Consider the following 25137-nt stretch of genomic DNA (forward strand, 5'->3'; position numbering starts at 1 on the left):
AAAAAAAATCACTGACAACAGATCAGGCTTTGGAGTAAACATGGTGAATTAATTATTACGTTTGCTGCATTCATTTCTGCGAAATATCTGTTTTCAAAGCACATTTTTACCAAAGAATCCACTGAGAAATGAATCGAACACACAGACTTTCTACTGGGACTTTCACATAGCCTAGCTGAAAATATACAGACAGTTTCCTAACAACACTGTCTATTCATCAAACAAATAGGCTCCATTTCTATGTATACATTTATGGCACACGTCATATTTCACCAAATATGCCTCTAATGGAGCCAGCTGAAATTTGAAGAGGAGGTTTTTATATATAATGCAACTTTGGAAACAAGTTAAACTATGGACATGATTCTAAAGGAGTCCAGTGAAAATGTTAATATGTTTGATATTTCATGTATTTCATTCAGCTGTCAAGTCAAAGCCGAGCATCTTCAGTATGGGCCAACAGCAGACGTCCCAACAGCCAACAGATCCTAGAAACAGTAAAAGTGAGTGGAAAATACAAGCCATTGTGTGTGTGTGTGTGTGTGTGTGTATATGGGTCAAAAATGTTAAGATATCCACATCAAAATAAATGGACAGAAGGGTTTTTATGTCCATAGAAAGGACATTAAATGCAAGTAAAGTGTCTACTTTTAAGGATTCAAAAAGTTTTCGGAGAATAAAATGTCAAAATTTGGTTGAAATATTGTTACGTTGTCATTCAGTGTAACACAATATTTATGTAAGAATTCAGACTGCATGCTTATTATGATTTGTGCATCGTAAAATATGTAAAAGAATAAGGGGCATACTCAATTTGATTGTGTTTTAAATGAGGAAAAACGTGTTTTCTGAAGTTGCAGCGCGTTGAGCTCTCTCGGCCACTGTACTAATTTGTATTTGTGTTGAAAGTAATTAGTCTTTTAATAAGCCATCGATTGACAGGGCAACAATTTAAAGCTTATTGTTTTTATGCTTAAACCATTATTTGTATAAAAAAAAAATTAATAAAAAAAGAAATCAAAAATGCAGAATGCACTGAAATGCAGAATGCAGTCGGAAGTGTAATGCGTGGCTTGGCGTGTTTTAGTATTTACAGATCCCAGAGAGACCGTGCTGGCACGGAAATGCAGGTGCAGGACTCAGTGCAGACCCCAAAAATGTGGTAAGGCTTTTTTATTCTTGCTTATATGTAATTGAGCTTAAATATTGAGGATTTTTTACACCACACAGTGACATTCACATTTATTCATTTGGCAGACAGTTTTATCCAAAGCAACTTAAAGTGCATTCAGATAATACTTCTTTTTTTTGTGTGTTAGTATGTGTGTTCGCTGGGAATTAAACCCACAACCTTATGCAATGCTAACACAGTGGTCTACTACTGAGCCACAGGAATAATAAATATTATAATCAATAAAGAACCTGTCAGAAAACATCTGATTTATCTGGTAGAGAACAACTGGTCGGCAAAGTTGTCTAATACCCAAAAACCTGTGAACAGCTAGTCTTTTGTCAGCAGAGTTAAGTGAGTCGTCTCAGACACGTAAGGCTCAATGCTCCGAGTTTGTCTGATGAACACAAATACAACAAACTGCTTCACAACAGCATCCCATAAACCTTGAATTCCCATACACAGTCCCAAAAAACATCCTTCCTTCAAACCACACATTATAAGACTAAACAACAATGGAAAAATAATATAAAAACTACAATAATAAATGACTAAACAATTAATGAATCAATGAAATGAGTTTATAAAAGTATTAATGTAAATGGTGAAATGATTCAATGGGTTAATAAAATGATTATAAATGAATGAATAAAGAATACAGTCATATGAAAGTAAAACACAACACAAACGTGTGGTTGCTCTCTTGAAGCAAGACACACACAGATCCTTCACATCCTGTAATGATTATATTATATTCTGTATTGATTGTATTTATTGATTATACATCATCAATCACAGAATCTGATGTAGTTTAATGTTTAACACTGGATGTGAGAAACTCAAAGGTCTTCACAACATAAACTTTTAAAAACGTCTCTCTATCTCTCTCTCTCTGCGTCTCGTGCGCGCACCTCTCTCTCTCTCTCTCTCTCGCTGGCTCTTCGTCTCGCGCGCGCGCGCGCACCTCTCTCTCTCTCTCTCTCTCTCGCTCGCTCTTCGTCTCGCGCGCGCGCACCTCTCTGTCTGTCTCTCTCTCTCTCTCTCTCGCTCGCTCTGCGTCTCGTGCGCGCACCTCTCTCTCTCTCTCTCTCTCTCTCTCTCGCTCTCTCTCTCTCTCTCTCTCTCTCGCTCGCTCGCTCGCTCTTTGTCTCGCGCGCGCACACCTCTCTGTCTCTCTCTCTCTCTCTCTCTCGCTCGCTCTGCGTCTCGTGCGCGCACCTCTCTCTCTCTCTCTCTCTCTCTCTCTCGCTCTCTCTCTCTCTCTCTCTCTCTCTCTCTCTCTCGCTCGCTCTGCGTCTCGTGCGCGCACCTCTCTTGTTCTCTCTCTCTCTCTCTCTCTCTCTCTCGCTCGCTCTGCGTCTCGTGCGCGCACCTCTCTTGTTCTCTCTGCGTATCGCGCGGCAGAGGAGCAGCGTTTTAATTTAGTTAAACACAGATATTATGTAGCTTTTTTTAATTTTACATGCAAGTATGTAAAGTATATCATTCAGTCACTATTTCATATTTATGCCGTTGTTCTTTCTCCCTTTCCCCCCCCCCGTGATTTTGTCTATATCGCGAATATAAGACGACCCCACATTTTTTAGGACAAAAACGCCTATTTTTAGGACAAAAAAACTTGTCTTATATTCGGGTATATACGGTAATTATATATTCAATAGTCATAATATTTAACAATATTACTGTTTCTTGTTGTATTTTTCAAAACTTGAAACTGTGTGTGTGTGTGTGTGTGTGTGCGCGTGTGTGTGTGCCTGTATCAAACAAGTAGCCCTCAAGACTATTTTATCCCTTCAGGGAGCCCTCACTCACAAAAAGGTTGGAGACCCCTGCTCTATAGTGTAATTTACTTATACTAATGATACTATAATGTATTAAAACATTTATCACACAATCAAGAGATTTTTTTTTTTCTGACAAAATTATAAATTAAACATTTATTAAACACATTATTTGACAAAAATGCAAGGTTTTGTTCTAAAAGAACTGATGTGTTTTTTTTTTTGAAAACCTTTATAAATTCTTTTTTATTAAATTTAATTGTAAATTAATTTGTTTACCACAGTTTCTGATGATAGATCTGTATTAAATCATAAAACACATTTTCAACTTTTGAAAAAAAAAAAAAAATTCATAAGGTCCTGTTATTTTCAACATTTTCCTGGATTATTTAATTGTTACATTTTTAGGTAGTTAATAAAAAATATTTTTTTCAATATTATTATTATTATTTTAATTCATATAAAACAGAACCCCCCCCCCCCCCCCCCGAAAGAAACTCACAGTGTGAATCATTAAATGAATGGGGTTGGTCTGCTCATCTAGTCTCTCCTCAGATCTGGTCCCCACTGCAGAGAGGTGTTTGATTAAACATGAGCCTCATTATTAGTAATGTTTAAGTTCTGTTCATGATGGCTCTGAGCTGGAGTCAGATTACTGCTTTCTTTCTGCAGACATCAACACATCATAATGCACACTCCAACCAAACATCATTCAGACACAAGATATCATTTTTTATATCATTTTACTATTGGTTGCAGGACACTATAGGTCATTTATGTAAGTGAGGATTGCAAAATAAAGGAAACTTACATTTTATACGCAAAAAAATCTTAATATAGTGGACTACCAGTAAAATTGATTACAACTTGGGACCAAAATTATTCAGACACTTTGACCTGAGCATGTTTAGCTTAAGATGAAGTTGTTCTGACACGGTTCAACTCTTGAGTTCTTGTCATATTTTATAACCATTATAGCGAATAATGTGTGAAATGTTGGTGTCTGAATACTTTTTCGTTTGACTGTACATCCCGCACTTTATAATTTGTTGGGATGCTCCTATTTAAACATTCTGTTTTGGCTTTAATGAGCATGTTTTAAGAGAAGGAAAGGTAATTTTGTGCTTTTTAAACTGAGAAGTACTCTATTTCTGCTTGTTGCAGATGAAGGAAGTGAACTCGTCGAAGATCCTTGCAGCCATGCTGATGTATGTTTGGCCCAAGGACAGACCAGACCTGCGCGCTCGAGTGGTCTTATCACTGGGTCTCCTCGCTGGAGCCAAGGTGGGTTTCTTTATTATCCCAGCACCAGATCATTTAGTCTCTTCTTATACAGTTCTAGTCCTGTGACAGAATAAACATAGAGGCTGTTTGTATTTTGATATGTTGTGCTAGATAACATGGTAGTGGTCGACCGATATGTGTTTTTTGACTGCCGATATCTTAGAAAGTAGGGGGGCCGATAGCCTTTATTATTATTTTTATTATTATTATTAATATTCAAGAAATTTGAAATCATTTAAATAAAATAAATAAAGGTGAAAAACGTATCGGCCAATGCCGATATTTAAAAAAATGCCAAATATCGGCCGATATATCGGTCAACCACTATAACAAAGTGAGGGATGTGCAGTTCTAAAGAAATGAAATCAATAAAAGTAACACACGCACTAAAACACACTAACTAACACCAACCAAACTCTAAACTACACAAAAGAAAATAAGATCTTCAGCGTGGAACTCCACTAACTATGCTGTCTATTAACATGAATACATCAGTTTCACCCGCTCATAACCTAGTGTGCTTGAACAACTTCACTCTGCATGCTGTAAGATGTAAGTCACATGACATACTAACCTGGTCCCATCGCTGTGTATCGAGAAAGGACATTTATAGATGTGCAGATTTCATCCTAAGCTTCAGCAAAAAGCATTCAAATAATCAGTCATGCATGGGAAATGTAAACTGTTTAGGCTGTTTTTGTTCTTTTAGGTTTGTGCCTGTACAAATTCCTTGAATAAACTCTGGTAAACGGAGAGTCGAGTCACATCATAAACTCAGTAGAACAACACTATGATGAGTAAAGTTTCAACAGAAGCAAACTCTAACACAGAGAAACTCTGAATTGGAAAAACTAAGCAAGAGCCAATGCAGGAAACACAAACACTCCTCCCACACTCGTGTCACATCTGGCTCTTTAAACACGCCTCCTAGCGTCTGATTGGTTCTGGAGGACTGGCAGGATCATCATCCAATCACAAGACCTGTGAGATGTCTGAGAGGTGATCACCCCTCCCAAAACAATACTAATAATAATTATTTTTTTCCAAATTCCATTTTTTACATTTACATTTTTCTTGATTCCGTTTTTTTCCCATTTAGTTTTCCTGGACTCCTTTTTAATTGTTAAATTATAAATTGATAAAGACTAACAAGGGCTTCATAAATGCATAACTCCCTTTTATTATTAGCTTGTCCTGACCGCTGACATCTTGTCGTCCCGTGGTGCAGAATTCAACATGGAGAAAACCGTACACTGTTATTGAGCAAGAAAGTAATAAAAGCTTGACAAACCTTCATCTCTGTTACAGACAGGTTTTGTTTGACTCGTGCAGTATGTTTGAGACCGCTATAGTGTGGTCCTGTTAGTAACTCAAACAGGTTCATAGCCACTTGCCTCCTGACTTTGTCCTCTTGGAAAAGGGCATTGCTATGTTTGATAGTGATATTATCTCTGAGGTGTTGGCAGCTCATTTTAATAGTCCACAAATGAGGCTTCTGTGCAGAAATGAGTACATTACGCATCCCTGCTTTGCAGTGACATTGCTCTCTGTAAAAGCAAACCTCCATGACTTGCTTTTTTGTCTGCAGAAAACACAAAATAATTTATTTTAAAATGTCTGTGAATGAGTTTTTTTTTTTTGTCCTTAAAAGAAAAGTTAGTAGAGCCCAGTGTGGTTTGGACCCCGACATTTATCATATTATATTTGTGTTGCGCAGAAGAAAGTCAGATTATACAGATTTGGAGCAACATGAGGTTGAGTAGACGACAGGATTTCATTCAGACAGTTTATTTTCTAGATTGTTTCTTGAAATATTCTCACACATTGATTCTCAGTATATTTAAACCAGTGGCGGTTCTGCACGGAGGCCTAGGGAGGCCCGTGCCTCTGTAGACATGTCCCTGGCCACCCCCGTGCTGAAAAAAAAAAAGTAATATGATCTTACACGCGAGCACCAAAAGCGGAACTAATGTGACGCATCGTTCCACACTGGTAAATTAGTGCAGCGCACCCAAACACTTAGGAACTTAATCATATTCAGGGATGCAAACATCGCGCTTTTCGGCGCCTACCGTTTTTTTCACATAAATTTGGGTGACTTGGGTCTGATTATAATTTCTCAAAGTCATCTGAAGCAATTCCATAGATTAATGTTATGGAAAGAAGACTATTTACATCATTAAATTAAAGTTTTTTTCCTCTGCGGCCGGCAATCATTCTCCCTTCAGTATTCAAATAGCACGCAACTCGTCCATTTACAGCAGGATGCATGGTAAAACTCTCTCCAATATTATATACTCACATTATAATGCTTGATCTGGAGATAAAAAGGCTGTGGATTTGCATAAAATGACTTTATTTTGTGTATTTGTATTTTATGTTTGTTGCTGTTTTTAAAAGACTCGCTTGTTTAAAAGCCGTAAACTATTAAAATCCCTTTGTGAGCTCAGTTTTGAAGCGTTTCATATTATAATGGTTTTGCGCACTGAAAGCTTATTCTATTTTTAGCCTGCACAATACATTTAAAATAAGCATAATTTAATTGTATATTGTTTCTGTGTAGTGTAAGCATTTATAAATATATACACTTCTGAATTCTTAACATTCATATATAAATATTAAATTGTGAAATGTATGACTGCCTGATTGAATTTTATAAGAGTACTAATAGTAATTTGTTTTTATTAACATGTTTATTTATTTGTTTATTTACATTGTGTAAAATTACTGTGTAGATTTTTTTCAAGAATTACTTTTTGTATTTATTTGCATTACATTTAAATAAAATATGTTGCCATTTTTAATGTGCCCCTCTGGTTAAACGCTGGCCCCTCCTTGGCCCCCCTTTAAACGTACCATTGTACAATTGAATTGAATTTAATACCACATAAATAAACGTCAGTACAACGAATTGAACTATAATCAATGATTTCAATGTGAGTTTGTCACAGAACTGTCAATGTTAAGTCTTACATTGGTTCATTTTATTTTCTAAATGAAATACTTTGTTCTTTCTCCAGAAATGTACCAAGCAACCTTATTTGTATGTTTAATTTCTTTGCAGTGTATATGATATCAATAGTTTTTGCATCATAGTCATTTGGGAATTGGGGTAGGGGGAAAAAAACTAAACATAAAATTGCTTTCTTTTAATATTAGGCAGCAGTTTACTGAACAAATAGCTCTTTTTTTACCTTTTTGTATTACTAATTTTAAACATTGCATTGTTTTTTTTTGTCTCAATTATTTATTTTTCTTTATTATTAAAAAAAGTATTTTTGTATGTGTGTGGATGTCCACAAATTGGGGGTACATGATGTGCAATTTTCAGATAAATGTTTATGTTCTATATGTTTGTTACATTTGTTAGTTAATAAAAATGTAATATCATAATATTGATTGATATACCCCTGTTGAATTTTTTTTTATATTGCATTGCTGGCTATGAGAATTAATATCGAACTGTGTCGTGATGAACCATCCAAATTAACACCCCTACACGTTCTCGAAAGGCTCCATGAGATTCACTCAAGATTCGTCATCGTGTGGCATAGAAATGTGCCATTCAGCTCAAATGAGTCATTCGTAGAAAGGGGTGAGGGCCAGATTCAAGAGAGATGTCGCCCGTCTGATGTGCTGCTGTTTATTGGCACGACCCAGCAGCTGTCCGCAAGCTTTTAATTAGCTTTAATAACCATTTCAATTCCATTAGTGGATGCACCAAGCGTCATGTCTGCTGTTAAAGCCTCTGTCCATCAGTGCTCTCAGGAACACTTGGCATGCTTACATCAACCTCTCCCTTTTTCTGCTTTTCCTCCAGATAACCAACGTGATGGTGCCCTTCATGTTTAAATATGCGGTGGACGACCTGAACCAGATGTCGGGACACATGCTGAACCTGAGCGACGCGCCGAGCACGGTGGCCACCATGGCAACGGCCGTTCTGATTGGCTGTGAGTCCGGCCTGCTCCTTTCTTGGCAGGTGTTTGGCTTCATTTTGGGAAGCGTGCTGCATATTAAGCACCAACTGACCTTTCCCCAAAAGTTTTGTCAATATTGCTTTTTAGATTTATTGTAATGTGTCTTGTCATGCATGCATCTGCTCTGGGTGCAAATGCAATTTGGAAGTTTGTGCTTCAGATGCTGCTCTCTTTGACAGCATTGACCTCAAATTTCTGGCTACAATATACCACTTTATTAGCAGAGAAATGATTATTCACCACGATGGTTTCTTAAACAATTACCCATCACCATGAGATATCGCTTCAGCTACCAAAAAAAACAATAAGGGTCGACCACAACTGTAATGTAACTATATGCATAGAAATATTAATGTAAATACATTAGTATAAATGCATAGACGCTATAGCTTTATCACACAAAATACTGTTATTATATTCCATTACTACTTTAATGCATTTATAACTTGTCTATAATAATAATATAATAATTAATTACACACTTTTCCTGTCAAGGAGTTTGACCATACAGAGTAATTAATTATCTTAATTTATCCAAGTCTTAGTTGGCTTTTGTTGAAGATGTCAGTATGCAGTCTGTATCATCCAGTGGAGCCCAAGTGCATGTTTGAATAAAGATAAAAGACGATAATGAATGATGGTTACCAACCACTTAGTGAATCATTGTGTCTTAAAGTAAAATTCACTTTCTTCCCATTACTGCATTTATTAATGAGAGCCATTAGGTCCTGTGCACACAGACCATTTAATGCTTCTCTGCTGCTGCTGCTTGTGTGATTTGTGTGCGCTGCATGGCACAGATTATCTGCAGAATTTGTGTTGATTGATATTGTATTGAAGGCACTAGAATTTGATGCATTAAGAGCAGGTTTGTCTCCCTCGAGCAGATAAAACCTAAATGGGATGTTCATGTCAAGACAATGCCAAAATTTTGCAATTAGAAGATATAAGCATTCAAAACTGACAGTCTCTCACTTCAGCAAATACGGATCAACAGTTTTGATGATATTAACCTGCACTTTAGCTTCTCCCCTTTGACCGTTTTGGAGTTATGAGTCATTATTTTTGTGCATCACTCTGAACAAACAACACCTTCAGGGAGGCACAAATGCCTTCAGGGCTTAAAGGGTTAAAGCATATCCACCCTTAACAAGGCTCTTGTTACCTAGATGGTGTAAATGTTGGAAAGCAGCTCTACAGTGAGTCAGATCTGTTCATGGGTCAAGAAGAGTTTAAACTAGCTGGTTTAATGAGCTTTAGGTGCTCTCGTGTGAAGAGTAAGACGTCACCGTACTCTGTTGTCATGCAGTCGAATGTGTTTCCAGCCTCTGACTGTGAATATTCCCTGAAGCTTGTTAACATTCATGCATATGCACATCCGAATAATGTGTAGTGTGCTGTCTTCATTTTCGTGCTGCTGTGACTGTCTCCAATAACGCCTAATTTATTGGAAGTTGTCATCGCCGCACGCCGCACTCCCTTTGTTTCTCCAGCAGCTATGTAAATGAAGTGGCACACACTTCATCTAATTTTAGTTTTCTGTGCTTTTAAGTTTGTGTTGTGTTGACGGTGCACACGTGTGTTTTCAGACGGTGTTTCCCGCGCTGGAGCCGCTCTCTTCAATGAGCTGAGGAACGCAGTGTTCGGGAAAGTGGCTCAGAGCTCCATCAGGAGGATCGCCAAGAACGTCTTTCTCCATCTTCACAACCTGGACCTGGGCTTCCACCTGAGCAGGCAGACAGGAGCGCTGTCCAAAACCATCGACCGTGGCACTCGAGGAATCAGCTTCGTCCTCAGTGCTCTGGTCTTTAACCTGGGGCCTACGGTCTTTGAAATGATGCTAGTCAGCGGCATTTTGGTAAGTCAGAATGATGCCCTCACGTTAGTAAGTTTACAAAGACTATAAAGGCTGCCAAAACCTCTCTGTAACTGTGGTAAAATAACTGTAAAAGTGCAGCCACTTTGGTAGCAAAATATGTCATGTAGGGATGCACCGATATGGCAATTTTGGCCTATACCGATAACCGATAATTCTTTGTATTTTGGCCGATAACCGATATTTTGGCTCATAAATCCAATTTTTTAAGATCGTTTTTGCGAGTTTGACTACAAAATAGTCTCACCATTAAAAACCATGTCCCAAACACTTCAACATAAATAAAACATAAACAGTACAGCAGCCTATTTTGAACCAGTGTAAGTTTTAAAATTATTTTTACTCTCCTTTCACAAACTTTCTTTAACCAAAAAAAGAAAAAAAAGCCTGATAAATAAAATAATGCTTAATGCAAACAAGTCAATGGACAACATTAGTTATGTGTAAAGAATCAAAATACATGTGCCATGGATGAATAAAATGCAATAGCCTCCACACAGACAAAAATGAAATCGTTTTAATTAAACCATATTGTTGATGAAAATAATACGATAAAAATTTAAGTGGTGGTTATAACTTATTAATAATGCATCAGTGATGTTGAAAAAGTAACAAATTAATGCAAATGTTTCAAATAGCAGCATAGCTGAAGAGCTAATTAAACTCAGTTAAGCTGAAGCGCTTTGTTAGTGGGTTAAGTAGGCTATATTTGAATCCGATATTTATACAACATAAACATAATATTACAAATCATCTGCAAAAAAAGTTGCAAATGCACAAGTGATCTTGAACTATGTTGCATGCTGGTCAGATGTGTAGTGGATGTGCACTTGGCTCCTCCCACAACAATGCGCTGTAACACAGCAAATAAGCCCAAAGAGTTCTCAACTTTTTATTACTGTACTGTTCTCTTTATGTAATGTATTTGACGGTCCCAATTATAGTTATTAATGTTGTGCATTGCTGTTGGAGCTGTGTGCGCTGAAGCTGAAGAGCTGAATGAACACCAGTAAACTGAAAAGCTTTGCTAGCTGCTCATTTAACTCATCATACTCATTTAGTAAATGATTGGAGTTTGCACGCAATATTTCGCAGAGCAGCAGTGAATGTGAACGCACATAAAAGATGGCTTGGACTGGCTTTTTGCTTTTAATAATATAATAACAATTAGATAAATGAGAACAATGTTCAGTAAGTGCATTGCATTAATTTTGTAGCTGCTACTGATAGTGATCAAATTAATAATAATAAGAAAAATTAAACCATTCCTCCTGAAAGTAAATAAAGTGCATTAGCCCAACTGTACACTGGCCGTTTACAAGACACAGCAATATACAGAAAAATCCACTGATGCACTGGAACGGCCTTGCATACGGTTTACCCAAAATAATATTGAGTCAGATCTGTGTTATAAAGTTCATTTTGTTACAGTTGTTGCAGTTAATGAGTCAAGAGTTGTTGTTTTTGTTGGAGATAATCAGCAGGACGAACATTTCACTGCCTGTGCTATGAATGTGGCATAAAACACTTTGAGTTTGTGTTAACAAGCACGCTGTCTGTAACTGCAGCAACAGATGCTAAGATACAGTCAAATACAGATTTTATGGTGATTACGCAGTGTCTTTTCCTCAGTGGATCTTCCTACACTAAATTAGTTTTATATGGCAATTACTATTGCTTATACTGACATTCACCAGACCATGCGTACACATAACATAACATAACAGAGAATATATGGAATAAAATAACTCTTTAGTCCCCAGGCTAATGTGGGACATCATTAGTAAAGTGACGCTCTTGAGTATAACACCTCATTAGTGCATGTGGCACTTTTGTTGTGTTCAAGAATGAGCTGAAATCTCACACAATGGCTTTCTGTAAAGGTTAGAGAATTAGAAGTAATTTATTCACTAATAATCAATGACGTGTTCACTTGTGAGTCCACAGAGAAACCAGATTGAACCTGACATCTGCAGGATCCCTAACATCACACGCATCCGAAGTTCAGCTCACAGATGTAAAGTCATGGACAGGATGTAGTCAGAGGCTCGATGAAATACAATCACGTGCTCACAGGAGATGTTAACACTTATAGTCTTGAGTTGTGCTTTCCCTAATGTGCCTAATATTCACCTCCACTGCTCGATTAATCCAAACCCAACCGTACGTTTCTCCATTCGTCACACTCCATTAGATTGTGTAACGGTGAAAATGCAGGATGAAATGAATGTGTGTGGGTTGTTTAGATAAATGCTGCATCTCGTCACTTGAGACTCGATCCATGTCATGCATATGAAGACATGTGGCTCACAGATGTTTTGCTGTTTCTCTGCAGTATTATAAATGTGGCGGTCAGTTTGCTCTTGCCGCTCTGGGGACGCTCTCGGCGTACACTGCTTTCACCATCGCTGTTACACAGTGGAGGTACTGTACGAGTCTGACGGATAGCAGTCATTGTTGTGTTGATCACCGCTGTATTATTAATCACTGTCTGTGTCTCTGATCAGGACGCGCTTCAGGATCGAGATGAATAAGGCTGATAATGAGGCTGGAAACGCTGCTATCGATTCTCTCCTCAATTATGAAACCGTTAAGGTGGGTCAAATGAAAAACTACATTGTCATTGCAACTACTTTGTGTTTTTTCTTTTTTTATTTATTAACTAAGCAATTCGGTTTTTTTTAACAGCAAATAAAAATGCCATGATTGACTCGTTGTCATTTGGAATAAACTGAAGCTTAAACGTGTGCACGCGATGAGGTTTGAGCTTCAGTTTGCTTTATTTGATGTACTCTGTATTGTATTGATTCGTTCACTTTAATCAGTTTGAACCGAGATCGCTATGATTACTAGGAGACGCACAACAAATCACTACAATATCTGGAATAACAATAACTGGCTCAGTCTGACTGGAGGGAATCCTAGTTTGCACCTAAACAAAATAAGAGTCTTTGCCCATCATTTACTGTGTGATATCTAGCAAATACCCGGCTAGCAGGGCTCGGTGTAATGATGTTATATATCGTAACCATGCAATAAAGTGTCTATTGTTAGAGATTTTGCAAATATATCTGCGTAACATAGTAGTACTTAAACCTTTGTGTGATAAGGAAGCATGCATGAATGAGAAAATAAAGAGTGGGATGCACTTGATGGCATTAGTAGGTGCAATAAGCAGTGAAAAATAACTCTGTGCTCGTGCTGACTGAGATACAGCTGAAGCACACGCACTAAAAGCTCGTCTCGGACAGCATGTGATCGCCAAAACAGATCTCTTTCCTGTTTTATTGTGCTTGAATGGTAAAATATGTACACAGTTATTTCATAATGCATGTCGTGTGGAGTATACACGTGACGTAAACACAGTCAGTTATGTGTTAAATAAATGTAAACCATTGAAACCGGATGTATATCAGTATATCCAGAGGTGGAAAGAGTACAAAAATATTCTACTCAAGTAAAAGTACCATTACATTAATGAAATTTTACTTAAGTACAAGTAAAAGTACCAGTCTAAAAATCTACTCAAGTAAAAGTAAAAAGTAGCTCATTTAAACTTTACTCAGAGTAAAAATTACTTAGTTACATTTTAACAGTGGGAGGGAGTCAAAATGGGACAGGCCAAGGGTGTCAAACTCAGTTCCTGGAGGGCCACAGTCCTGCACAGTTTAGATATAACCCTAATTAAACACACCTGATCCAGCTAATCTAATCATTTAGGTTTATTTGAAAACTACATGATATGTGTGCTGGAGCAGGGTTAGGGCTATGGCCCTCCAGGAACTGAGTTTGACACCCCTGGGATAGGTCTATTAATCTCAAACTAGTTGTTTTTAATTAAAGGAATCAGTTATTTAGAATAATAAAACATTTGGGCTGTTACCAGTCAAATCAGTATCAACAAACTCATCTTTTAATGCAGAGGAAATGCAGAAGATTCATTGGAAGTGGCATTTAGATGTATTACACTGTTTAGTGCAGGACAAGAATGCATTTAACCTGCAGTTACAAATGCATGAATAATGTTTTGATATACAAGACATAAAATGTTTAATACTCATTTGAAATGATAAGAAATTAATTATTTAAAAAAATCAAAAGATACTTTAAATGTGAAATTAAAATGGCCAGTATGTGTCAGCAAGTCACTGTTAATAAGTGAGTCATTGCGATTGAACCGAATCATTTAAACGGTTGATTCATTCAGGAACGAAACACTGTCACGTTGCTCAGAGACGCAAAACTGTGCTTTGGTGGCTGTGTTTGGAATTATTTTCTGTTGTAGAAATAGAGCTAAAAAAGGCAATATGGTGTCTAAAACGCAAGTCTCTTAATTAACTTGTTTACTGAACTGTTATATGTATGTATGTATATATTCATGATGATTTTTGGAGGAAAAGACGGCATTCTTTGTGTGATTTTGATTTAATATATGAAATTATATAAATATGTGAATTTTCTGCCCCTATATCTTCAATTTTGTGATCATTCTAAATGCATTTTAGGAGAGTGAATCACACAGTGAAAGAACGCACTATAAATGCGCGTGCACATCATTAAAACACAAATAGCACACTCCTCACCACGGTCTTTTTAGCTAATTTTTGCAAAACCTCTTGCTAAAATGTCAAAGCTTCATTTTAACCACCAATGCAACGATGCAATTATTTAGCTTACCTCTACATTCTTGCGAAGGGTTGATGTCTTGTCGAGATTTTATAAGCTGCTAGTTTGGTCTTCCTAGGCAAGTACAGCTTACACTGCATAATAGAGCATACATATGGCCAGGGGTTCACTTCATTTCCTTCAAGTTCAACTTCAGAATATGACGGGGTGTCTGCACCACTAACGCCTGTTTTGTCCGTCTGCATCTTTCTTGTGATTTTAGCGCCAGTTTGCCCTCCTGCCCATTATTTACTGACGTAGTTTCCAGCGAGCGATTTATTTTTTTTTACTCAGTAATTAATGTGTTTTAAAATGTAGCGAAGTACAATACTTTAAACAAAATATGCTTAAGTAAAAGTAAAATTACAGATTTAAAAAATTACTTTAAAAAGTATTAGTACACAAAAAAGCTACTCAATTACAGTAACGCGAGTAAATGTAATTCGTTACTTTCCACCTCTGAGTATATTGGATCCATGCAGTCGGTCTTAAAGTGACAGCAGTTTAATTTCCCTGTTGCTGTCTGTCATTAATGATAATCACTCATTGACTGAATCACTTTTGGATCTTTAATAAGAATCAGTTCATGTTTGATTGACGGAGTGAAGATTAGGCAGCATTTATACACTATTTAATTTCTGTAAAATTTCTGTAAAAATAAGTTTATTTTATATTAGTTTGTTCTGTTGTGTTTTTAATTTGCTTATTTTTAATAAGAAAAAATAAATAAATAAAAATAGCTATATCGAGTTATATGTATTTATCGTGAAATAAAATTTTGGTCAATTTTGATCGCTCCCTAATGCCTTGCAACATTTGATGTATTCCCAAAAGAAAAGAAAAAAAACCACTTGATGCAACTTAAATATAGAGTCAAATCTGTGTTATAAATTTCAATTTGTGATCAAATATATCATTGCCTGTGACAAATGTGACACAGACAAATTAAAACAATATCTGTTCGAAAACTCAAATCGAGATCTGAATCAAATTACCGTATTTTCCGGACTACAAGTCACACTTTTTTTATAGTTTGGCTGGTCCTGCGACTTATAGTCAGGTGCGACTTATTTATCAAAATTAACTTGACATGAACCAAGAGACATGAACCAAGAGTTCACATTACCGTCTCCAGCAGTGAGAGGGCACTCTATGCTGCTCAGTTCTCCTGTAGTCTACACTGAAGACATAGAGCGCCCTCTCGCGGCTAGAGACGGTAATGTTTTCTCTTGGTTCTTGGTTCTAAATAAATGCCACTTATAGTCCAGTGCAACTTATGTTTTTTTTCCTCCATGACGTATTTTTGGACTGATGAGACTTATACTCAGGTGCGACTTATAGTCCGAAAAATACGGTATATTGACTCAAGAGCTTGCAAATCTGAGTTGATTTGTGAGATCTGACCACATTCACACAGCAGCACAATACGGTGTCAGTCCTGTGTTTGAGTCATTAATACGGTGGTGTTCACACACAGCTCAAGTATTTGAGAGTGACAACTGCATTGTATACTGAACACACACAAATCAGAAAGCACAACCTTGTTTTCAGCGAAGCTCGGCTGTGTGCATGATCCCTCACGGGCAGCGCTGCACATACATGTGTCTAATGATTTTCCTGCTTTTCATGTTTGGTTTTGAAAAGTAAACGCAGTTCTGTTCAGTTCATATGGACTTCCTTTATAATGTTTTTAACCACTTTCTTGAAGCTTAAGCCTAGGGCTGGACGATTATGGCCTAAAATCAAAACCTCGATTAATTGAACATTTTACCTCGATTACGATTAATGAACGATTATTTTGTTTCTGTTTTGTTTTTTTGCCCTCATAGTTGACTGACAAGGTTTGTACTGTAAATAGGGTTGTAACGGTATGAGATTTTCACGGTATGATAATCGTCTCAGAAAATATCATGGTTTTACGGTATCACAGTATACGGTATTAAACAATCAAAACAGGGTTTTGTTTTGAGGCGGGGTTGACCAAATGTTTGAAAGCATTTATTTATTCAAATCTCATTAATCAAAAACAAAAACATTTTACCATTGATTATTTATTAGTTTAATAACTTGTATTTATCATTAATAATTCATACAAATTCATATTTTCTGGTTTTACTTAATTTTTCTGGATTCTGTACTGGATTCTTATGATTTAATAGAAATATATCAAAAATGTTGGTAATGAAAATGTAACAATTTAATTGTTTTAAAACATTCTTTTATGTTTTCGCAAAGGGCTGCACAACAGAGATTTACTTAATTAAAATGAGGGGAAAATTATATTCCCTAATGTTCATGTAAATTATTATTATTTTAGAAGTAGGCTACATTATAGTACAATCGTAATTTCTGTAAATTTTTTTTGAGTTAAAAAGCAGACTTTTATTTGGGCGGGTTGTATTGGAGAGCTTTGAGTGTCAATGTATTTGTTTTTGACAGTGGTTTTCTCAAATAAAATGATGAAATGATTATTAATTGTTCTCTCAGTGAGGCTCTCAGTGTTTGTGTTCACGTCCTCAGATAGTGAGACAGCAGGCACTGTTAAACCTGCCACTTTAAGCCACGCTGGTGCATACTTGAGTATGTAGTACATGACAATGCTGCTCATTCACAGATAGACTAAACAAACAGATTAGCCTATATATTTATACAGCTATGCTTTTGTCATTATTTTACAGCTTTGTTTGTTATTTATTCATCAATCCATCAAATCACACATTTTATGTGACATCTGCAGTGTAGCTAGCTACTGTAAATTCATTGTCATGACTGGATTCTGTGCTTCACACCGCATCACAGAAATCATAATGCATTAACCTTAAATTATAAATGGGACATAGCTGTATCAGCTCGGAGGGATGATATTCTGAATAGGTAAACATGTTCGATGTGTTTCCTCGTTTTGCAGCCACTTTCCGACCAGTTTTTGTAAACTGTGTCTGCCCTCAAGTACAAATAAGCATTCGACTTTTCTATATAAAAAGTATTCCCATACTAGTGCCAATTTTAACTGGTATTTTGACGTGGGATAGAGATTAGAGATAACGGCCTCTGTCTCTGCTGTTTTCTCCGCTGTACGTGTGGGTGGAGCAAGAGAACAGTTAGGTGGAAAGTTGTTGCCTAGGTGCAGATTAGATTCTGTGTCTGTTATTTTCTCTCAATACCGTAAATAAGCAAATGTACACGGTATGATAATCGTATATGTTTATATCGCGGTATATCGTCATACCGGTATATCGTTACAACCCTAACTGTAAATACTATTGACTATTAAAGGTGAGATATTTTTTCCTATTGAAAGAGCGATCTGACAATATAGCTCACTATCAGCAGTTATTTTATCTATGTTCATAACATTTATTACAGATTATTGCACGGTGTAAGAGATAAATAAAGATCAGATAAAGATAAATTAGCACAGTACCAGTATGAGTGATTGCGTGTGTGAATTAGTCATACCGTCTCTATATTATTGTGAAGCTGTGGGTTGTAAATAGCCTAGTTCCTTCAAAAGTATAAAAATATGCTATAATAAGTTTTGAGATTCTAATCTACTTTAGTGATAAATCACAGGACAGCGCTGACAACTAGTTTCTGCGTTCCACTGTGCACGCGATCTTCACAGCTACTGTTTATATGAGATTTCGTGCCACAATGCAGCTGTGCGAACTAGGGCTGTCAAAATGGCTGAAAAACTAAATTCGAATTTGCAATTAAATATTATCCAAATTCGAATTATATTCCAATTTAAAATTCATAATTTTAGTTAGGGTGAAGAAAAGCGTTTGGCTTCTCTTCTGAGGCCACAAGAGGGCGAATTGGGCAAAATATTATTAATGCACGTTTATTCAAAGCATAAGAAAATATGACTGAAAAAAAGTGCATAATATTTAAAATAATGTTTATAAACCAATTATAATTAAGTAGCTTAAAGAACTATAAACAAAACAGCACCATGTGTGCATGCATAGTTTAATTCAAAGGGGTGAAAGCCAATAACACAAGAGTACATTTTTCATTTAAACATGAGATGCAGTAGGATGGGGAAAACCCACAAATCTCAAGAAATGTTTTTGGAAAAAACGGAACCCACCTTAATTTTACATGGCTTTCTAAACATGCGGCTCTATTGTGTGAGACGCGAGTGCAAGGGTAATAGAAGACGTCCCTCTCTAGAAAATGCGTGAAATATGCGTTTTGTGTGAATGGCTTGGTTTCAGTTGACGTAAACAAGATCTTCTCCACATTCTCTTTTTCCTCGATATTTTAATTGAACATCGCAGCAGCGCTGCATCTAGTTGCTTCAACTGTATAGGTTAACAAAAACATTCCAATGCAATGACACTTTTATATTATCATCGCAATCTCGTGCACCACTGATAAAGACCAAAGTATAATTTGACCATCCGCATCCGCGCACCGTCCACATTATGTAATTTTCGTCATCAAAAGGGCTCGCGGACAGCCGCGCATCCATCCTTGCATCCTCAAAAAGTGCCTGCACGCGGACGGGGTGAATGATGACAGAAGTGGTACTGCTTGTCGAGCTCGTCCGTCTTCTGAAAGCTGTGCGGATGAAGCTGTGTGAGACGGGACAGAACGCGGAATTTGAAGTATACCCGGGGCGGGCCTTAAAGCTGCCTCCTTAACCGCCACCTACAATTCGAATGCAACATTTTTGCATTCGAATGTGGATTTTTTCATGTTTTATTTTTTGACAGCCCTAGCGCTAACATGGTAGCTCGATATAATAATACACATCCGATCATCTAATCGCTTGAATGTCCAAACCATAAAACAAATACAACTGACAAAGTTTAGTGAAGACACAAGGCCATCACTATGTGTTGAACTGGCGTTCACCTCCGTGTTTTGCTTTTATGCCACTGACTGGATGGGGCAGAGTCATGTGGCTACACACGCGGTAGTATGCTTTTAAGGGGTAAGTATTAACAGGATTAAAAAAAACAAAATAACCGAAATGGGAAAATTACGTCGGTTAGAGGTTCTGAATTTCGGTTTCGATTACTTTTCGATTAATCGTCCAGCCCCACTTAAGCCTTAATTTTACCATTAATAAAAGATAATTGACTAGATTTTCGATAGCTGGACAGAAAATTAAAAGAGGATTATTAAATTATCTTCATTAGTGTTCACGAGAGGAAGAAAAGACTTGTAAGTTTGAAACAACAGTGAATGACAGATTCGTAAGTTAATAGAAATGTAATGTATGGGATTAAAAATTTGCAATTCGAAAAGTAAGAAATTAGAATCTGGTCTGTGGGAAGGTTTACAAGTAGCAAGGTTACAGATGTAGCCCTAAATTATGCAGTCGCTCAGTAGAAACTTGATCGTACCGAGTGATTGCATGATTCAGGCTTACATCTGAAACGGGCTAATTATGTCGTGAAATTCATTAATTATGAAACCAATTCAGTTACATCGTCTGTGTCAACATATAACTGTTATAAAAAGGCATATAAAAAGGCATTCCATCAGATTTTATTCAACATTTCTAGAGTCACCAGTGGCAACCTCAGCAAAAACGTCACTCTTAATAATATTTTTGGTGGCAAATGCGAGCGTTTTAGTCACAGTCTGGAGCCCTGTATTATCTAACAAGCTGTTGTGCTCTGTTTCTGTCTCGAGCCTCAGATCTTTTGCTCTTCAGCTCAATCTGGTGTGCGCTCTTGCTAAGAGCAGATGTATTTCGTGCCGAGCTTTGTTTCCTGTCACTGGTGTGTCAGTGCATGTGGATTTAGGATGTGTGCTTGCATAATGAGATCTCCACCCACTCCAGATCCGTTACACTAGCTCATACACCCCAGTGTCTGTCTGTTTCTCTCTTTAAAGCAGCCTCACTCACAAAACAATCCTCCATACATTTGACTTCCTCTGATAATTGGCACAGTTTGATGAGCTCTAATGAAATGTTCAGAGTGTCACGACAGTGCAGGAGAGCTGTCCGTTATGTGTTAAAAAAGCTGCTGAGAGATTAGACTACGTACTAACAAGATGTGGCTGATCTTTCTCAGTGGCACCTATGGAGGATTTATTGGGTCAGATTAAAAACTAAAAGCCAAAAATCTAAAAAAAATACAAAAAAACAAATCTAAAAATCTAAATTTGAAACTTAAAGTCCAAGTCGAAAATTAATTTGGTATTTAGGATTGGGCATTTGGTATTTAGGATAGGGCTTTTTGAATTTAGGATTGGTCATTTGGTCATTTAGCCATTTAGGATTTAGGATTGGGCATTTGGGGATTTAGGATTGGGAATTTGGGTATTTAGGATTGGGCGTTTAATCATTTAGCCATTTAGGATTGGGGATTTGGGGATTTAGGATTGGGCATTTGAGGATTGAGGAGTGTATGCAAATTAGGAGGCGTGGCCCAAATACTGGAGGCTGGGTTTGAAATGGCTGGTGCGCAGAAGCACCTTATGGACATCAGAGGGAGCTCCCAGTGCTAAGGAGCACACTGTAATGAAAGTAATGTAATTGTAATGTAATTCTGTTTCTGTAATGAAACAGAGCGAGTGAGCGGCTTGAGCGAGGACTGTGTGATAACTTCAACTTAATGACAACTTTGTAACATTTGTGGCCTCAAATACAAATACAAATAAATGATTAAATGCCCAATCCTAAATCCCCAAATGCCCAATCCTAAATGGCTAAATGACCAAATGCCCAGCCCTAAATAGAAAATGCCCAATCCTAAATACAAAATGCCCTATTCTAAATACCAAATGCCCAGTCCTAAATACCAAATTAATTTTCGACTTGGACTTTAAGTTTCAAATTTAGATTTTTAGATTTGGTTTAAGGCTTTTAGTTTTAGACTTTTAGTTTTTAATCTGACCCAATAAATCCTCCATAGGCACCATGGTATATCAGCACAACTTTATGGCGTTTGCACTGCCGCTCGAAAGTTCGGGATCAGTACGAAGTCTCTTCTGCTCATCAAAGCTATATTAATTTGTTCAAAGATATAGAAAAAACCAGTGCAAATTGTGATATATTATCACAATATGTTTATGTTCGATATAAATATCAAGCACTGCTCTTCTGCTACAAACCGAAGTGGTGTTTTTGATTTTAAATGAATTTTCGGAGTGAAATTTATATGTCAGGCCAAATGTCAGGCCATATATTAAAGTTTTGAAAAAGCATAGTGCTCAAGTTCTAATAATATTTTCTTCTTGTCTTCTGCTCTAAATAATCTTGTCACTGTCCTCCACGCTGTTTATCACCTCACCACAGTTTGTCAGATTTCAGAGCTAATTAATTGTGGCGCTCTTGTGTTTCACTCCCATCATCCTCTCTGCTGGAGAGTCTCACGATCATCTCTGAGCCTGTGGTTTACTCGGCTGCTGCTCTTTAGAGAGATGCGATTTGGGAAGTCGTGGCCTAATGGTTAGAGAGTCGGACTCCCAATCGAAAGGTTGTGAGTTCGAGTCCCGGGCCGGCAGGAATTGTGGGTGGGGGGAGTGCATGTACAGTTCTCTCTCCACCTTCAATACCACGATTTAGGTGTCCTTGAGCAAGGCACTGAACCCCCAACTGCTCCCCGGGCGCCGCAGCATAAATGGCTGCCCACTGCTCCGGGTGTGTGCTCACAGTGTGTGTGTGTGTGTGTGTTCACTGCTGTGTGTGTGCATTTCGAATGGGTTAAATGCAGAGCACAAATTCTGAGTATGGGTCACCATACTTGGCTGAATGTCACTTCACTCACTTTGTAGCTTTAAAGACATCTGAATGTGTGATTGAGGCATCGCCAGCATGTTTTCATGCGACACAACTCGTGTTACACGCTTGATTTCACATCCCAGAGATCTTGAACTGGTTATTACGGATAGAACCTAAGAATAGTTTAACAAAAATAAAAATCTGTCATTTGCTTGCAGTTGTTTCGAACCTTGATGAGTTGCTGAGTGAGTAACAGTTGCTGGTCCCCACTGAGTTCTGTAGCATGGACAAATTAGTATATTAGTCAATGGAGACCATAAACTCTTTTGTTACCAATATTCTTCGAAATATCATCTTTGTGCTCAGCAAGAAGAAAGAAACTCGAACATGTTCTCGAACGTCTCTAAACTCATCAGCTGTTTTCTCTCTCTTTCAGTACTTCAACAATGAGACGTATGAGGCCGAGCGTTACGATAGTTTCCTGAAGGTGTATGAGTCGTCCTCTCTGAAGACCACCTCGACTCTGGCCATGCTCAACTTCGGTCAGAGCGCCATCTTCAGCGTGGGCCTCACCGCCATCATGGTGCTGGCAAGCAAAGGCATAATGGCAGGTGAAAATGACACATTCATCTCTAATTACTCAAAGTAGCTTTAGGGGCCAGTTGCATTAACTGCTTAGACTAGCTTTAAAAAGTTAGAATTAATTTACAAAGGGTTAGTGAAACTAGTTCTTAAAGGATTAGTTCATTTTTCTCCATATAATGGACTTGAATGGGGACCAATGGACTGAAGGTTACAAATGCAGATTCAGTGCAGATTCAAAGAGCTCCACACGATCCCAGCCGAGGAATAAGAGTCCTATCTAGAAAATATACTTCCTAACCACAGATGCTGGACTTCACGCATGATGTAATCCTGTTGGAAAGGACACAAATGGTTAGCACTTCATCTGTGTTTTTTGTAATTTTGTATTGTTTATTTTTTAAATGACCAATCGTTTTTCTAGATAGGACTCTTATTCCTGGGCTGGGATCATGTAGAGCTCTTTGAAGCTGCACTGAAACTGCATTTGTAACCTTTAATCCGTCGGCCCCCATTAAAGTCCATTATATGGAGAAAAATCCTGGAATTTTTTTCCTTAAAAACCTTCATTTCTTTGCGACTGAAGACAGAAAGACATGAAGATGACACAGAGGTGAGGACATTACCTAGAAACTCTTATTCTGGAAGTGAACTACTCCTTCAAGACAAATAGTGGCGATGTGTCAAAATAAAAGTACGGTTTATCTTGAAGAACTTATGACAGAATATAGTAATATGTAGCGTATTATTTTACAACTATCATACAACCACTAAATTTTTGAATCCATGTTTTAATTTATAGAGTTCTATTGTGCAGCGTCTTATTTGATAAAATAACAAAAACAAATGCAATGTTTTTTGTAAATGAATTGATTTGATTACATTTTAAAAAGCTTTGATTCAGCTCAAAGTGCAATGGGTTTCATGGGGCCTTGAATTAAAAGTACTCTGACTCTGGAGAGTTTAATCGTGAACAAACAATCGTTCTCAAGGCCCAACAAACAAATAGAGAGCATTTCCTGTGGTGAATGAATAACTTGATAAATATCAGTATTGTGGTAATATATTGAGTGTGTTTTGGCTGCAGGCACTCTGACTGTGGGTGATCTGGTGATGGTGAACGGACTGCTCTTCCAGCTCTCTATGCCGCTCAACTTCCTGGGCACCGTGTACAGAGAGACCCGACAGGCCCTCATAGACATGAACACGCTCTTCACTCTGCTCAGCGTCGACCCTAAAATAAAGGTGCGCTCCGCCTTTACTGTATGGAGGACAAAACTATTTCAATTTGTATTGTGTACATTTGAATTATTGACACATTAGTGGCATTTATCAAAACTGAATATTATGTGGCATTTACCTAGTATTGGTTTTAAATTCCAGAAACATTTGAGTGTTTCCTGTCTTTCATAGTGTTCGGTTGACGAAGCTCATTCTTCATTTGGCTAATTTGGTATGCAGCCTGAAATTAGCGTGAATCAAATCTGTCGGGTTGTTGGCAGTGGTCAGTAATGGTTTTCACCGCAGGACAGTGCTGCCCATCAAGCCATTATTGAGGGACCCTTGATTTCTCAATTTAGTGTAAAACTACTGAGCGCTATTGTCTTACAATGGCGTCATTACAATGGATTGTCGTAGAAATGTTTCAATTCCTGTTTCAAGCCTCTAAATGTACGTTTCAGATTGCTAAATGTGTTTTTTTGACCCTTTGTGTCCTGAAGGAGAAAGAAATGGCCCCGCCGCTGCTCGTTCCACCCCAGGAAGCCACCATCAGGTTCGAGGATGTGTATTTTGAGTACTTAGAGGGCCAAAAGGTGCTTAACGGGGTTTCATTTGAAGTGCCTGCTGGGAAAAAGGTGGCCATTGTTGGTGGCAGTGGATCTGGGTAAGTGCTCCGGGAAAGACATGCTTATGGTATATTACCTTCAGGTTTCACTGAACTTGGCACAATAGAGTTTAAATTGGACCTGAATAATTATTATTATTATATATTATTAGCATTTGACACTGTGATAAGAGACTAAAGGCCCATCGTTTGAGCCCCGTTTACAGCCAAACTGTAAATAATCTCATGCTTAGAGTTCCTCTGAAACTAATTAAAACTACTTTAG

General features: G+C 37.5%; 1 protein-coding gene across 1 annotated transcript in view; it reads left to right on the forward strand.

Annotated features, from left to right (window-relative positions):
- LOC132114295 (iron-sulfur clusters transporter ABCB7, mitochondrial) overlaps nucleotides 1-25137 on the forward strand; it is a 37203-nt gene that overhangs the window by 318 nt on the left and 11748 nt on the right. Inside the window, exons 2-11 of the mRNA XM_059522407.1 lie at nucleotides 423-503; nucleotides 1088-1162; nucleotides 4117-4236; nucleotides 8057-8189; nucleotides 9806-10074; nucleotides 12428-12516; nucleotides 12600-12687; nucleotides 22881-23055; nucleotides 24114-24271; nucleotides 24748-24911. Of these exons, the coding sequence (XP_059378390.1) occupies nucleotides 423-503; nucleotides 1088-1162; nucleotides 4117-4236; nucleotides 8057-8189; nucleotides 9806-10074; nucleotides 12428-12516; nucleotides 12600-12687; nucleotides 22881-23055; nucleotides 24114-24271; nucleotides 24748-24911 (1352 nt within the window). The remainder of the gene's footprint in view (nucleotides 1-422; nucleotides 504-1087; nucleotides 1163-4116; nucleotides 4237-8056; nucleotides 8190-9805; nucleotides 10075-12427; nucleotides 12517-12599; nucleotides 12688-22880; nucleotides 23056-24113; nucleotides 24272-24747; nucleotides 24912-25137) is intronic.

This window comes from Carassius carassius, chromosome 33 (genome assembly GCF_963082965.1).
Source record: "Carassius carassius chromosome 33, fCarCar2.1, whole genome shotgun sequence".
Taxonomy (NCBI): Eukaryota; Metazoa; Chordata; class Actinopteri; order Cypriniformes; family Cyprinidae; genus Carassius; species Carassius carassius.